Below are 14,546 nucleotides of genomic sequence, written 5' to 3'. Positions count from 1 at the left end.
TATATGAAATTTACCACAAATATACATTTCCTGATTATGCACATAGTATCAGTATTAAAAGTACCCAGCAAAATCCTTATCAAATTATATTCATACAAGAAGACAGTTATAGATATGCGACAATCATTTGGACATGAGTGTACCTGATATAAGGAATGTAGTCTCTGTTTTGTTCTGATTAAAATGTAAAGTAAGTCTACAATATTATTAGCATTTAGTGAAAACAATGTCCAAAAATAGGACTGTTCTAATCGACAGTACTGACGAAGAAGAATAGGTTAATGTTAAAGTTCAATTATAGTTTCAGAATAAACGAACAAACGCGTGTTTCCTTGTGAATCTAAAAAGAGGTTATACGATAACTTGCCACTTATTAACAAGGAACTGATAGTGAAATGTTCCGTCCCTAATCTTTTCATTGTGGCACTACGTTGATGAAAATACCTATTATGATTAGTGAGATATTGCCTAAAAATTCCATTTTAATGCTTCATTTTATATTAATATTTTATAACAATAACAACACATTTGCCCATTCAAGCCTCCCATTGACTCTTGTGAATGCTGGAGAAGTTGCTAGACGTAGAGAGGCAGAAAAGAAAAGGAAATACAATAATCTCCTCGATAAATTTATATTTGCTCCAATATCCATCGAGACCAGTGGAGAATGGGGTTCTAGAAGCCTTGCTTTTATCAGAGAGGTAGGCAGACGCATATGTATCGTTTCTGGAGATGTTCGCTCAGCATCCTTCTTATTCCGACGTATATCCCTTGCGGTCCAACGTGGAAACGTTTCGTCAGTTCTTGGTACGTTGCCGCTTGGAAGGGAACTGGAGGAGGTGTTTCTTCTTTAGCAAACTGAAACAAGCGAACAATAGAATAATAAAAATAATATATCAACGTTCAGAGAAATTTAGCAGTATTTTAGGTTTAAACTTTAAATGTTGGTCCATCCGCTGGAAACATAATATTTATTCAAATTGGGTTTGCTCCTTAGAAATCATGTTTAAATTTTATTGCCTAAAAATATACTTAACCTTTAAAGTTTTGTTTTGTTTAACTAAAGTAGTGTCTAATAAATAAGACATAGTTAGGTGATAGTATAAACAGAAATGAACAAAGTAACACGACTCTCATGCGTTGTTTTTGGCACACTAAGAAGAAAGATGTTCTGTGACACAAAAACATATATCGTTTCTTGTTAGTAATAACTGACAATTTATATTTTGAAAGAAATGTTATTTATTGAAATACTGTATATGTAGCAATTTACACTGTTAACTAAGAGTTCTATTTTATTCAACATTCACTAATCTCGTAAAGAACTACTTGAGATCACAAAACTACAAAATTAAACTGCTCATTGGATATCTATCCTTCTCACAACACAACGATATTCAGACTATCGTTCAATACTTGTGAAGTATAGCAAACCTTAAACTATATCAAATGCAATCGAAGTGCTCGTCAAGTATATTACGATTTCGCCAGTTGTTGTTGCTCTTGTCATTTCATTCAAATTTCAGGGAATGTAGCAGTTAATTCAGAAATCCTAATTTACACCTTACACGAATTAGATGCTTAATGCTTTCAGCAACATCGTCTTTTGCCATTGACTTCCACCCTTGGTTGCCTGCATCATATATATAGATAATAAATTTTTAAACTCTCTGCGGCAGCTATACATAACTTTCTCGCTGTAACTTTTACGATGAATTGCTGATATATTATGCTCTTTTTTGCCTCCTGAAATCAAATATCATGTAGTTCATACTTGTAATGCACTTTGATTGTACTCGGTATGTTTTCAAGCCTGCTACTATACAATCATTGAACGGGTGACACTTTGTATTAGATGAGAAGGAAGACATCCAGTGAATACCCTGTTCGATCTTTGTTGTGTTATCTCACGTAACTTCTTCTTAGGTGTTAATGAAGATTAAAAACCCTCGTAACAGGTTGTATATCTTTTTTTTCTTTCTACTAACAGTGACACATGCACATACTACTTGTAAAACAAGTCATTTCATTCATCACTGAATAGCACGTGGATTAAAAATCTCCACTTCCCTTAGGTACTCAGTAACGATGCCACTTGAATATATGTGTAGTATCTCGAAACACCGTTTTAATGTCGAATTCCTAATTTTATTTAGAAAAAAAGAAACATCTTAACCGATTAGTGCATAAAGTTTATTAGGCATGCTTTTTCAGATTAATTGCTTGTTTTTCATACAGGAGACTGCTATGAATATATTTTGATCAATATATATTTTTGTTAGGTTATAATACAATAGTTACTTAACGTCCGATAAATCGGACGCTGTCCACCATAGTCACTTAAACCGTTAGTACTCGTTTTGTACTGATTCTGTATTTTCTCAAAATGTTCTTACAAAGAAAGACAGTAATATACGTAATTTTGAATAATATAACGAACAACGCATTAATATTATATGTATGTATGTATGTATAAAATTACAAACAAAGAAAAAGACAGCAAAATTTGTATACAATTTACTGTTCGTATATTACAGGATTCTTCTCAACTCGTATACATTGTTAATTCTGATCATTACATTATCATTTTACTGACGATATGCATGGAAATATTTAGGATGAACTCCTCTAAGGCACTTATGAACTTAGACTTTCCTGAACATTTATTATAACCACATTTCCGTTCAGTTTTACTTCCTATAGGTCAATGATCATAGCGAGCATTGAGCTAATATTGAAGGGTCTTCTTTATTGACTTTCCTGGTCGAAACACCGTTCCGTACATCGTCAATAATGAAAGAGCCTTCTAAATCTGAGAAGTGAATCAATGTATTTCTTGGAATGAAGCTTGTTTGCCAATAACCAAGAATTCACAACTGAAACAAGTACGAAATATGCAAATATTGACGAGTATTATTTTCTCTTTTTTATTCTTGTTCTGTACGATACCACACTGATCTAGTATATCTACTCCTTCAATTCCTTTTTGTAGCTGGCTATAATGTTAGGCTGCGCCACACTTATTCTAAGACATCTTTTTGTGAGACCACCGACTTGTTGAACCCAACGAAAGTATTTCGTATCTCGTTGAAACCGTAACTTCATTGCTGTCGTTCAACCTAACAAAGTTAGCCTATTCGTTGCTAGGATAGTCAGGTGCACCTCCTCGTTCTTTCTTCATTTCTTTGGTTTCTCTTAGTGGGCAGTTGCGGATTCGTCCTTGCTGAATTATACGTGATGCACAAATACCCATACTATTTAGATGATTCATGATATCTTTGGAAGTAAAGTAATTGTCGAAGAATATTTTATACCTAGCATTACGTGGAACGCTTGCTGAAGTTAGCAAAGATAATACGACACTCCCATTCAGTTCATACTAATAGTCTTTCTTTTTCTTTTCCTGTATTCAATTGGAAATACATCATATAACCTGAATTGGTACAAATGGCCCAGTTTTGGTACCCTAAGCGGATGGTCTTTCCTCTTATAAATTGTTTTACATAAGGCTCACACTTTCATCAATTGTAATTGTTTCCTGAAGACCACAGTGTTTTCGGAATTAAGACGAATGCTTGCCTACATACGTATGGTTACAGCTTGCATAAAGAATTCGGAGCAGCGACTCGTTGGGCATTGTTGCTCAAATGAAGTTACACTCTATATTACGTTGCATAAACATATAATAATTAGTAATAATTGCGTTATTCCTACGTAATAGTAGATACTCATTTTCAAAAATAAATAACGCATTTAATGTAAAGTAGTTCCGAAATTAACCAAAGACTCAATACAAGAAAAAATTAAAACAAACAATATATATTACCTAGTCAAAGAATGAGCTTGTAGTGAATGCAAATTGTCCCTTATGCACAGGATAAATCGGACGCCTAAAATTTATATCTAACCTATCATATGCTAATGGAAAACATAACTAAATATGTAGTTAGTAATAAATGTTGATGTCCATACTTTAATTTTTATACAAAATTTAAAGCTTTAAGAACACCTTTATATTTATTTATATGTAAAAAGTAAACCCATACATGAAACAGCATACTGCCTCGACGCCATGTCTTATTCTTCGACAAATGAAGTACAGATAATTAATGTTATCGAGTCACCCAGAGAGAATGTAGAAAGTATAGATAGTACACTCACGAACTACAACGAATTAAAGGGCTGAAAGAATATAGTTTGTTCGAAAAATGAGTAAAAACACGCGTCCGATTTATCGGACGCTATGCACTAATGGGTTAATCGAATTTCTATTGGTTACCAATATTCTCAGCAGGTAAATATCGCGATTACATTTTTACAATGTGCTGAATTAAAATACTTTCATTAAAATCCTGAGATCAAGCATCAACAAGAAACGTCATATTATACACTTCAGGTTTATTACAAAGTCCAAAATGATAAGCTTTGGACCCACATACATTGATTCGATTTCTAACATCACGGAATTGGACTCGGCGCTAGGGTGGAACGTAATTCAAAGTCTGCTATTAGTCTTTCAGGAATTCTTTCAATTTCTCCGAGTTAAATGACGGAGTAGTTACGTCTACAAAGGCCATGATCGTTTCTGTTCTATGAAGATCAACGTTGAAACAAAATTTAATCATTGGTTTGTGTCACTTACTAATTGAATAGAGAGAGAGAGTGCAGAAAAAAAAACTTATAGTTAAAGTCCAAACCAATAACACATTATTACTTAGTGTTTCTGATTTATGAATATCAATACTAATATTTTAAACCGGTAGTTGGTTTCTACCAATTTCTATTTTAGTACAACGATTAGGATATAACTATTCTTCGGAACTCTAGAATCCATTTCTCTCTATTATCATTTTTGCTCTACTATCATGATCGAGATGTAATATATATATATATATATATATATATATATATATATATATATATATATATATATATAGATATAGATATAGATATATATATATATATATATATATATATATATATCGGGTGTTGCAAAATAAGTGTTACAACTCTTGGAAGGTGACTCTTGCCACTGAGACAAGAAGAAAAATTCTCTTAAACTTTCGGATATCGGACATAGTTTCGGATCTACAATGTGCCGAAAGCGTGGGAAAATGATTTTCGGACGCCAATAGTTCGGAAATTATCTAACCTAAAGAGGGCGGGTAAAAAAATACTGAAGAAGTCATACCTGCAGTATTGAATTTTGCATGTTTCACAATCCTACCATGCACGCGCAAGGGATTCCCCAAAGGAACGTAGGGAGTCCCGGATAATCTGCCAAATGAAAATTGGTCTAAATTGATATGAATTGATAGGGTTTGTACCAGGTAACAATAATTCATTTGAATTACGTCGATATCTAGAACAAATACAAAATATCGGACACCTTCATGCCCGTTGTGTGTTGTTGCATAATCGCCAGGTACGGATGCTGGCCAACAGTCACGTTCTGAGTATTAAGTGTAGCGAATTTGTAGTCAAATGCTCTAGAAAGACATCTGGAGTGTCGGTAGAGTACAACAGATGAAGGAGGGTGATTCACATGTGTGGAAACACTTAACAAAAAATGCCCAGAAATGCACTCATACTCAGTAAACGTGAGTTCAAAGTGTTGGAAATTTAAGGAATAGCATCAAGAACATGAAAGCCATTTCCAATTCACCAATAATATTCCATCAAACCGATGCAATATGATCGGCACGTTTGCATACCAATATGGATGCAACAACTATGGCCAAGTTAAAATTATGCAAGGGGATTCACAAAGAAACCGGGTAAACTAAAGGAATGTCACTAGTGAGATCGCATGATCGATATTGAAATGTGGCCAATGCGTGTCTTGATATCAACATGTAACTAATGAACAAATGTCAACACGTCCCACTATTGCTGGGACACCGTCCTACGTGCGAGAACTAGGAAAATAACGTTGTACATTCACCTATTACATCTTTGCACTTTCTGGTAGAACGTAACTAGAACACGATTGTATCAATGTCCCTCTTTTTTGGGACATTATCCCACAGTCGACACATATGAAAAGAAATCTCTTAATCCATGGTTCAAATTCAGATAGAGAGTTAAAATAACAAACTTGTATCATGTCCCACATATGACGTACTAGAAATATAGGAAAATACCTGCAGAAATTCGTATCTTACACGCACTGCACATGCCAAGACAAAGACGAAAATGAGCCAATTTGGCACATATAAGACTACTGCTGGAACACCATACATATGGAAAACAAAACGACATGAGAAATAGGAAGAAACTTCTTAAAGCTCTGATTATTTACAACTGTGCAGTAGGAATAACAAAATGAAACACACAAGCATATCGGGAGGCTGTACAAGAGCGCTTGCGAAACTAAATGAGAAATGAATACAGAGAAAGTGAGGCTCCCTCGAAGACTCAGGGCTAGAGCGCTCGCTTTCGCTCGCGTGGTCGCAGTTTCCAATCCTACTGGGAGCCCACGGCCTCAGATTCAGGACCTGAATATTATTTTCTTATTTTGCCCACAAGGGACGGTGTCCCCGCAGTAGTGGAACATGTCGATATCAACACACACATTGACCACATTTCAATATCGATCATGCGATCTCACTAGTGACATTCCTTTAGTTTACCCAGTTTCTTAGTGAGTCCTCTTGCACAATTTTAACTTGGCCATAGTTGTTGCATCCTTATTGGTATGCAATCGTCCAGATCATATTGCATCGGATTGATGGAATATTATTGGTGAGTTGGAAATGGCGTTCATGTTCTTGACGGTAATTTTTAAATTTCCGAAGCTTTGAACTCACGTTTACTGAGTATGAGTGCATTTCTGGGCATTTTTCGTTAAGTGTTTCCACACATGTGAATCACCCTCCTTCATCTGTTGTGCTCTACCGACACTCCAGATATTTCTCTAGAGCATTTGACTACAAATTCGCTACACTTAATACTCAGAACGTGACTGTTGGCCAGCATCCGTACCTGGCGATTATGCAACAACACACAACGGGCATGAAGGTGTCCGCCATTTTGTATTTGTTCTAGATATCGACGTAATTCAAATGAATTATTGTTACCTGATACAAACCCTATAAATTCATATCAACTTAGACCAATGTTTATTTGGCAGATTATCCGGGACTCCCTACGTTCCTTTGGGGAAACCCTTGCACGTGCATGGTAGAATTGTGAAACATACAAAATTCAATACTGCAGGTATGACTTCTTCAGTATTTTTTTTACCCGCCCTCTTTACGTTGAATAATTTCCGAACTATTGGCGTCCAAAAGTCATTTTCCCACGCTTTCGGCACCTTGTAGATCCGAAACTATGTCCGATAGCCGAAAGTTCAAGAAAACTTTTCTTTTTGTCTCAGTGGCAGGAGTCACCTTCCAAGAGTTGTAACACTTATTTTGCAACACCCGATATATAGGGGAAACCATATAGTCGTTGGCACTCTGACAATTATTGGCACTTTCCTTAGTTTTTCTCTTCACTAAGGAAAAATGAATACGTGTTGCTAAAAATTTCCTGCAGCTGGCAGCTCTAATCCTCTCTGCCCGCGTTCCCTTTGTTTGTTTTGCCGGGAACCTTTCAGTTGGAGGCAAGCTCTAGTCGACAGCGGAAGCTATTTGGATTTTTCAATTTTGCAGGTAATTATTAGACTTTTTGTTAAGGGTATCTATCAGCTTAAGGGAAATGTAATTAGTTTGCTATTGTTTAAAATGTTTTAGTATTTTTTGCACGAGAGGAATTGGGTCTACTAATCATTCCAATGGTACATTTTCAACCGATTTGTTTGTCCTTCGAGTGAATGCATGGGGTGCCAATAACTGTACGAATGAAAATATAAAATGTCAATTATTGGCACTAGAGTGCCAATCACTGTCTCTGATGCTGAAGAATAAAATAGCTTGAAAACTGTCCGATAATGCTTTCCATCTCTACATCTATTCTTGGTCAAAATTTTGGTTTCCTACTCTAATAAGTAACAGTTATTGGCACAGTGCCAAGAACTGTATAAATGGCCATGCCAATGACTGTAGGGATTTGCAGCAGAATAGGTTCTGGTAATGAAATATGTCTAATATGCCTATTGAAATTATTTCTTCATGTACTCTAGTTCAGGGGCGGACTGGCAAAGTTTGGCCCACCCGGCTGAGTTACAGAGTTAGCCCACCATCAAAAAAAAATATATTATAATAGTTTGAACTTTGAGTTACAGCAAGAAAGTATTTTTCAAAACTCAGCTAGTCGGCCATGAAGTGCGCGTGGTCATACACAAGTATAGTTATTAACAATGGCGAGCTAGCCTAAGTCAATGTGAATAACGGAGTAAAGAAACTCCGGTAAAGAAAAGTCTATTGTGAGATTCAAAACGTTAGTCCCAAACGTCTGGACGATTATGGATATTCTTGGTGTTAGCAACATAGACATTTAGTTTCTAGGTTTTTTTTTTAATGGCAGGGCCTAGATCAATGTCAAACTTAAATTATTTCATATAAAATGCATTACAAAACGTTTTCTTATTGTTGCAGAAATCGGCACACAATGCCAAAGATTGGAAGAAAAAGACATGCACTAGAACAGAGAAGTGCTTCCCTTGAAGTAATATCAAAAGGTGTAGGAATAAAGACTGCATCGAAGCAGTGTGGCGTTCCTCGGTCTACCTTACAGTTCCATCTGAGAAATCAAGATGTGAAATCATCATCCGGACCACGACCCATTTTAGAAGAGGAAGAACCATTGTTGGTGGAATTGTTAATAAAATGTGCTGAAAAGGGTTTTCCCAGAAAGAAACAGGATATTCTTAAAAGTGTTCAGTACTTTTTCGTGAAACATCCTCGTCCTAATCCGTTTCCAAATAACATGCCGGGAGATGGATGCTATAAATCGTTCTTTCAAAGAAATCGTGCGGTTGCGGAAAGAACGTGCGAATCTGTTACGAGTGCGAGTGCTTGTGTAACAGAAAACGACATAAGATCATGGTTTCATAATATACAGAAGTATTTTGAAGCCAATAACCTTACAGATGTTCTGCAGGATGCAACACGTATTTACAACAGTGATGAAACTAACTTTTTGCTTTGGCCGAAAACTGGAAAGGTGTTAGCGGAAAAAGAAGTAAGTAACGCGTACGATGTAGACACGTGGAAATGCAAAGGAGTCTTTGACAGTTATGTTTACTTTCAGTGCTGCAGGTGACGTAACACCCCCAATGATAGTTTTCCCTTATGTTCTTGTGCCTAATGATGTGGCTCTATCTGTGCCTACAGGATAGGGTATCGGTCGCAAGTGAGAACGGGTGGATGAAAGCCGAAGTATGTTATGGATATATAGGTAATGTGCTGTATCAGTATTTAAAATCGAAAAATGTCAAGTTCCCGATTATATATTTTGTGGACGGTCATAAAACTCACCTTACTTACCAACTTAGCGAACTTTGCTGCAAGCTTCAAATTGAACTCATTGCTCTGTACCCCAATTCTACAAAAATATTGCAATCTGCTGACGTTGCCGTATTTAAACCATTGAAGGATGAGTGGAACCAAGTGGTACGAGAGTGGCAACTTTAGAATCAATTGCAGTCTCTGACGAAAGCTAAATTTGCTCCTCTGTTGAAACAAGCAATTGACACTTACATTTCGCCATCTATTATACAAAATGGATTTAGGGCATGCGGTTCACACCCATTTGATCCCAACAACATAATTACACTAAATGCGTTGCAAAACCAATTCAAACAGTTCAAGAAATACACGGTGGTAATGAGTAAACTAAGGATGTAGTATTAACCAGAACCGAGTTTGAAAGTATAGTAGGAACTGATGTAATAAGAAGACTTCAGGAAGTTGACAATGAACAAGTCCTTGTAAATAAGAACGAAGAATTCCATGTACTGTATAGCTTATTTCAACCTTTTGTAGATAATAGTAGGCCTAAGTCTTCGGTAGAGAGATGTGTTAATCTTCAGGCAGTGCAGGCGAACAATCAGCAAGGTTCACCTGTATCCTTTGCATGTATCCAACTCAATGATTTCAACCACTCAGATACTGCTAGTAATGCTCATACTCTTTGTGAAGTAAACCCTAGTACACCTAACAATGGCAGTACTATAGATGCAAATGCTTTACAAAAAGGTTCCGGCTCAACTCCAAAAAAGTTAACCACAGAACACCCGTTGCTGCAAGATGTTTTAGTATGGCCAGAAACTCCTAAGAGAAAGGGGAAACGAAATGTAGAAAGACTGCCGTTTGTAATAACGTCTCATAAATATCAAGCTATTTTGCACGAAAAAATGAAGAAAGCAATTAGCTGAACAAGAATAGATCAGAAAGCAAACAAGGAAGATGTCTGAGAGAAAGGAACAAGAGTTAAAACGCAGAGGAAAAGCATCTGAAAAGAAATCAAAGCACGAGGTCTATCCCGATTGTTCAACAGAGATAAGCGGTCCTTCAACTTCTAAACTTAAACAAGACAAAGGACTGACTGAATCATGGAACGCTCACAAGGAGGCTGAACTTCGATTCGTCATCAGCTGCGCGAAGCAAGGTAATATCCTGCAAACACTCTTTTCAGCCATTCTTTTCGGGAAGGATGGATCTTGAATGCGAGTTGTGCCACAGCAAATATCACAGTCGTTGCATTCCAAAGTACCATAAGGAACACATACCAGAAGATATAGAAGATGGATTTGTGTGTCACGGGTGCTACGTTCTACAGGATGACAGTGAATGTGGTCACAGATGAGGACGAGATTAATGAAACGGATTGAAATAAATCATTGAAACATACAATTTTGTTTGTGCATTTCCCGTTTTTTTTTTAATTTTAAAAATATGTTGTGCATTCCTCGGTTTCAATTTGTTTTTACTTCATTATGTTCAAGGTCTAAAATATCTATTTCTTGTGTATTAATAAATATAATAATTTATATTACTTCCAGTCAGGCCTACAAGACTTATTTCTGTCAATAGTATCTTCTACTGTATGCTTTATAATGGTGCCAATAACTGTCCTCATTGGGTGCCAATAACTGTAAGATCATCGTCACATTACAAAATATATTTTTATTGCTAAACTTTACATTTGTATCGTAATTTCTCAACATATTATTCAATTAGAGATTCCCAGAAAGTATATATTAAAAAATCGCCAGTATATGTTATAAAATAAGTCTGTTATAAAGATATGAACGAAAACAAATCCTTAAAGTGCCAATAACTGTATGGTTTCCCCTATATATATACGAGGCGTGCTCAGAAAGTATTGAACCTTAATTTTTCCTGCGTAAACCAATGAAGCGCAGGACATTTTCTTGAATATTGATGTAGACGGAACATTCATGTACAGCCTTGAATTATTTCCCGATCACAAAACGGGTCAGTCACTACCAGTGGGCCAATGAGTTAAGACGTCTAGTGAGAGGTCATCGGATTTAAGTTTTTGTACAATGACAGAAAGGAAACCTGAGCAATGATATTCCATCAACTTTTGCCAAAATCTTGGGGATATCCAAGCGAAAACCATTCACGAGATTCAGTTGGCTTTCAGGGACGATGCCAGGGCAACTCACGCATAGAAGAGTGCTACACTCGCTTCAACAATAACCGCACGTCAGTGGAAAGTGAACCACGATCAGATAGGTCTTCAACAAACCTAAAATCACACTGTGATTGAGCAAGCGAAGACGGTAGTCTTGCATGGTGGTCGTATCAAAGTTGTGTCGAAGCTGATATCAAGGAAGCCCACGCTCCGCATTTGATTCAGGCTTTCATGGCCAAACCCAACATTCCTGTGTGTTGTCAGGCTTCCTACTCATTCGATATGGCTAAGCGGGACTCTTGGTTATTTTACACCTGAAAATGCCATTATTTGAGTGAATGGAAGATGTCATGTGGAATGCGACGGAACGGTTGCTGACCAATCCAAAAACTGCATCCCAGATGTGTTTCCAAGAATGGTAGGCATGCTGGGAGAAGTATGTGACTTACCAATGAAACCACATTGAAGGGGATTAGTGTTTCGGATTTTCAGATCAATCAATGTATTTTTGCTACCTAAGATTCCATACATTTTGAACACTCCTCTTATATATTTTACTGTTATGTACTGCTATGTTTTCAAAATCAGGCTTTTTTTTGGCTTCATTTAGGATCATACGTTCTTTGCTGGTTCAGAAACTATTGAACTTGTTTCAAATGTCCACGCTCTTCAGCCATGATGGGTGGGAAGTAACCAAGACATTCACGGGGAATTGTTTAAAGAAATAATAAACTTTAATACAAATTAACTACTACTACAAGCAACACTGTTCTGGATTATATTTATTGTTTCCACTGTTTCTTCATAGCAGTCTAGGGATAAAACACAGTAAAATGGCAAGAGGGAATGGTTTCGAGTGGAGACAAACAAAACACACCACATGGAAGCATATCCTCATTACTACATAAACAAAAAGCCAAACATGAAACTTAAAGATAGATATCAGCATGTACTACAATATAGTACTACTCTATACCTCATAATTTAACATACAGTTAGATATTCAGGTTTTACTGAGCTTATATATGTCTGCTCCTCGTTATGGCTATATACAGGTTAATATATCTGCTTTAGTTTACGTGGGTAAAAGAAACATCGATCAAACTTGCAGTCACTAAAACATTTAGCATTTGTTATAAGGGGTTTCTTCGTGGCTATATTGTAAGCATACGCTTCATTGGCATAGGAAACTCGAGTTTGATTCCTAATTATTGTTCATATGATTCAGAATAACTGTTAAAGTATACGTGTATGGTTCATACACACTTGATTATGATGAAGAAAGATTAACTTCACACACACAAACCAATCTGCAGTATGATTTATGTAATTTGTCTTTCGTCATATCACACACCCGATGTCAAAAATACACATTTGAAGCAATATGATTTTTAAAGTTTGTTATTGTTTCAAAATCGCTCACTGGGATACTGGCATTTCTACCATCTAAGGTACCATCTAATTTCTTTCTGCGAAAATACCACCAGGTAGAGCTCGCTTCTCTCGCTTTCTATTCTCTTTTGAGCGCTGATAAATCAAAATTTCCGTTCTATGAGTTGCAACACTTCCAGTGGGTGTGCGATATATTGCCATGTTGGCATGTCATCTATGTTGATGACAATCCTTGGCCACCACACTATTCGAAGAATTTTGAAGGAAGTAAAAAATTAGCAAGAAAGAAAGTGGGACCATTCTGTTAGGTAGCATTTCGTCATTTCTCTAGTCTGAATGAGGAAAAGTCAAAAATAACACTTAGATTTAGGATGACTGGCTGGAAAATGCTTTCACAATTTTTCGACCAAGTGTTCCTGCCAGAAACCGAACCAGGAACTGCTCCCACCAAAGCCCATATACTTAGCGAATACATAACGCGGGACCACTGCACTATAACTCGACAAGTTTCAAACCAAGATGCGCAGATCGCTGCGGAGCACTTCGTATTCCACCACCCTCCCCACTACTCTTCCATCCACTGATCTGGCCTTGAAAGTACCAGTGATACTAACTCAGCAAACTTATGCTACAACAAATGGACGGACTCAGGGTAAAAGGTAACAAGTCACTTTTTTTCAATTTTCGGTTTTTAACACAGAGTTGTAGTATTTTAATCAGGGTTGATATGTTTAAAACAAAATGTTTAAAACAAGTGTTTAAAACATGTTTAAAACGAGGGCTGTTGTTTTATTCAGTTTGTTTTAAACGTTTTAAATTGTTTTAAACGTGTTTTTTTTCGATGGTGGTTGAACATGTTTAAAACAACTAAAATATCAGATTGAGTAAGTTAATTTAATTTTGTAACAAACAACCCATCCTCCGCAGGATTTGTGCATGGAGTAAATTACAAGCAGAGTTATATTCTTATTATAACAGCAATTACTGAACGAAATTCTGCACATCAATGTGCGTATAACTAAACCAACAGAAATTCAAATTAAGTATTTCAACATTTCTTAATTTCCAAGAATAACGGAGGTTAAACACACTATACACTATTCTAAGATCCAAATTCATAAAGGGGGCGCGGTGGCTCAGTGGTACAGCGTTCACCTCCGGTTCTTGGGGTCCCTGGTTCGATCCCAGCTCGCACCGTGTGGGCTTTGTGGTGGACAAACACCGTGCTCGTGGGTTTTCTCGGGGTTCTCCCGTTTCCTCCCACTTTCTTCATTCCACCATTTCACTCATTTCTCATTATCACCGTCTCCTTTAGCCTAAACGGCATAGCCGTGGGACGTTAAACTTAACGATTTCATTTATTTTTTTCCAAATTCACAAATTCAAAACTTGGGAATTTTTTGATCACTATCATTTCCATTATAATGAAGAGTTTTCACACCATAAGCTAGAAGAAATGCTCTGATAAATACAATACAATTCATAGAAAAGAGCAGTGACTAGCCTACAAAGAGTAAGAGACATATTTCAACTAAACAGTTTTCAAGATACATCTCTATCTGCAACATGGGTAGCTAATAATGATTAGTGTCTACGGCATAACAACA

General features: G+C 36.5%; 1 protein-coding gene across 1 annotated transcript in view; it reads left to right on the top strand.

The window, feature by feature from the left end:
- Nucleotides 1-10,352: 10,352 nt before the first annotated feature.
- LOC145667497 (pancreatic triacylglycerol lipase-like) overlaps nucleotides 10,353-14,546 on the top strand; it is a 109,062-nt gene continuing 104,868 nt past the window's right edge. The window contains exon 1 of the mRNA XM_081734974.1: nucleotides 10,353-10,554. Coding sequence (XP_081591100.1) covers nucleotides 10,353-10,554 — 202 coding nt within the window. The remainder of the gene's footprint in view (nucleotides 10,555-14,546) is intronic.

This window comes from Thermobia domestica, chromosome 13 (assembly GCF_964235325.1).
Source record: "Thermobia domestica chromosome 13, izTheDome1.hap1.1, whole genome shotgun sequence".
NCBI lineage: Eukaryota > Metazoa > Arthropoda > Insecta > Zygentoma > Lepismatidae > Thermobia > Thermobia domestica.
Note: the sequence above shows the minus strand (reverse complement) of the source record. Positions and strands in the feature narration are given on the sequence as shown.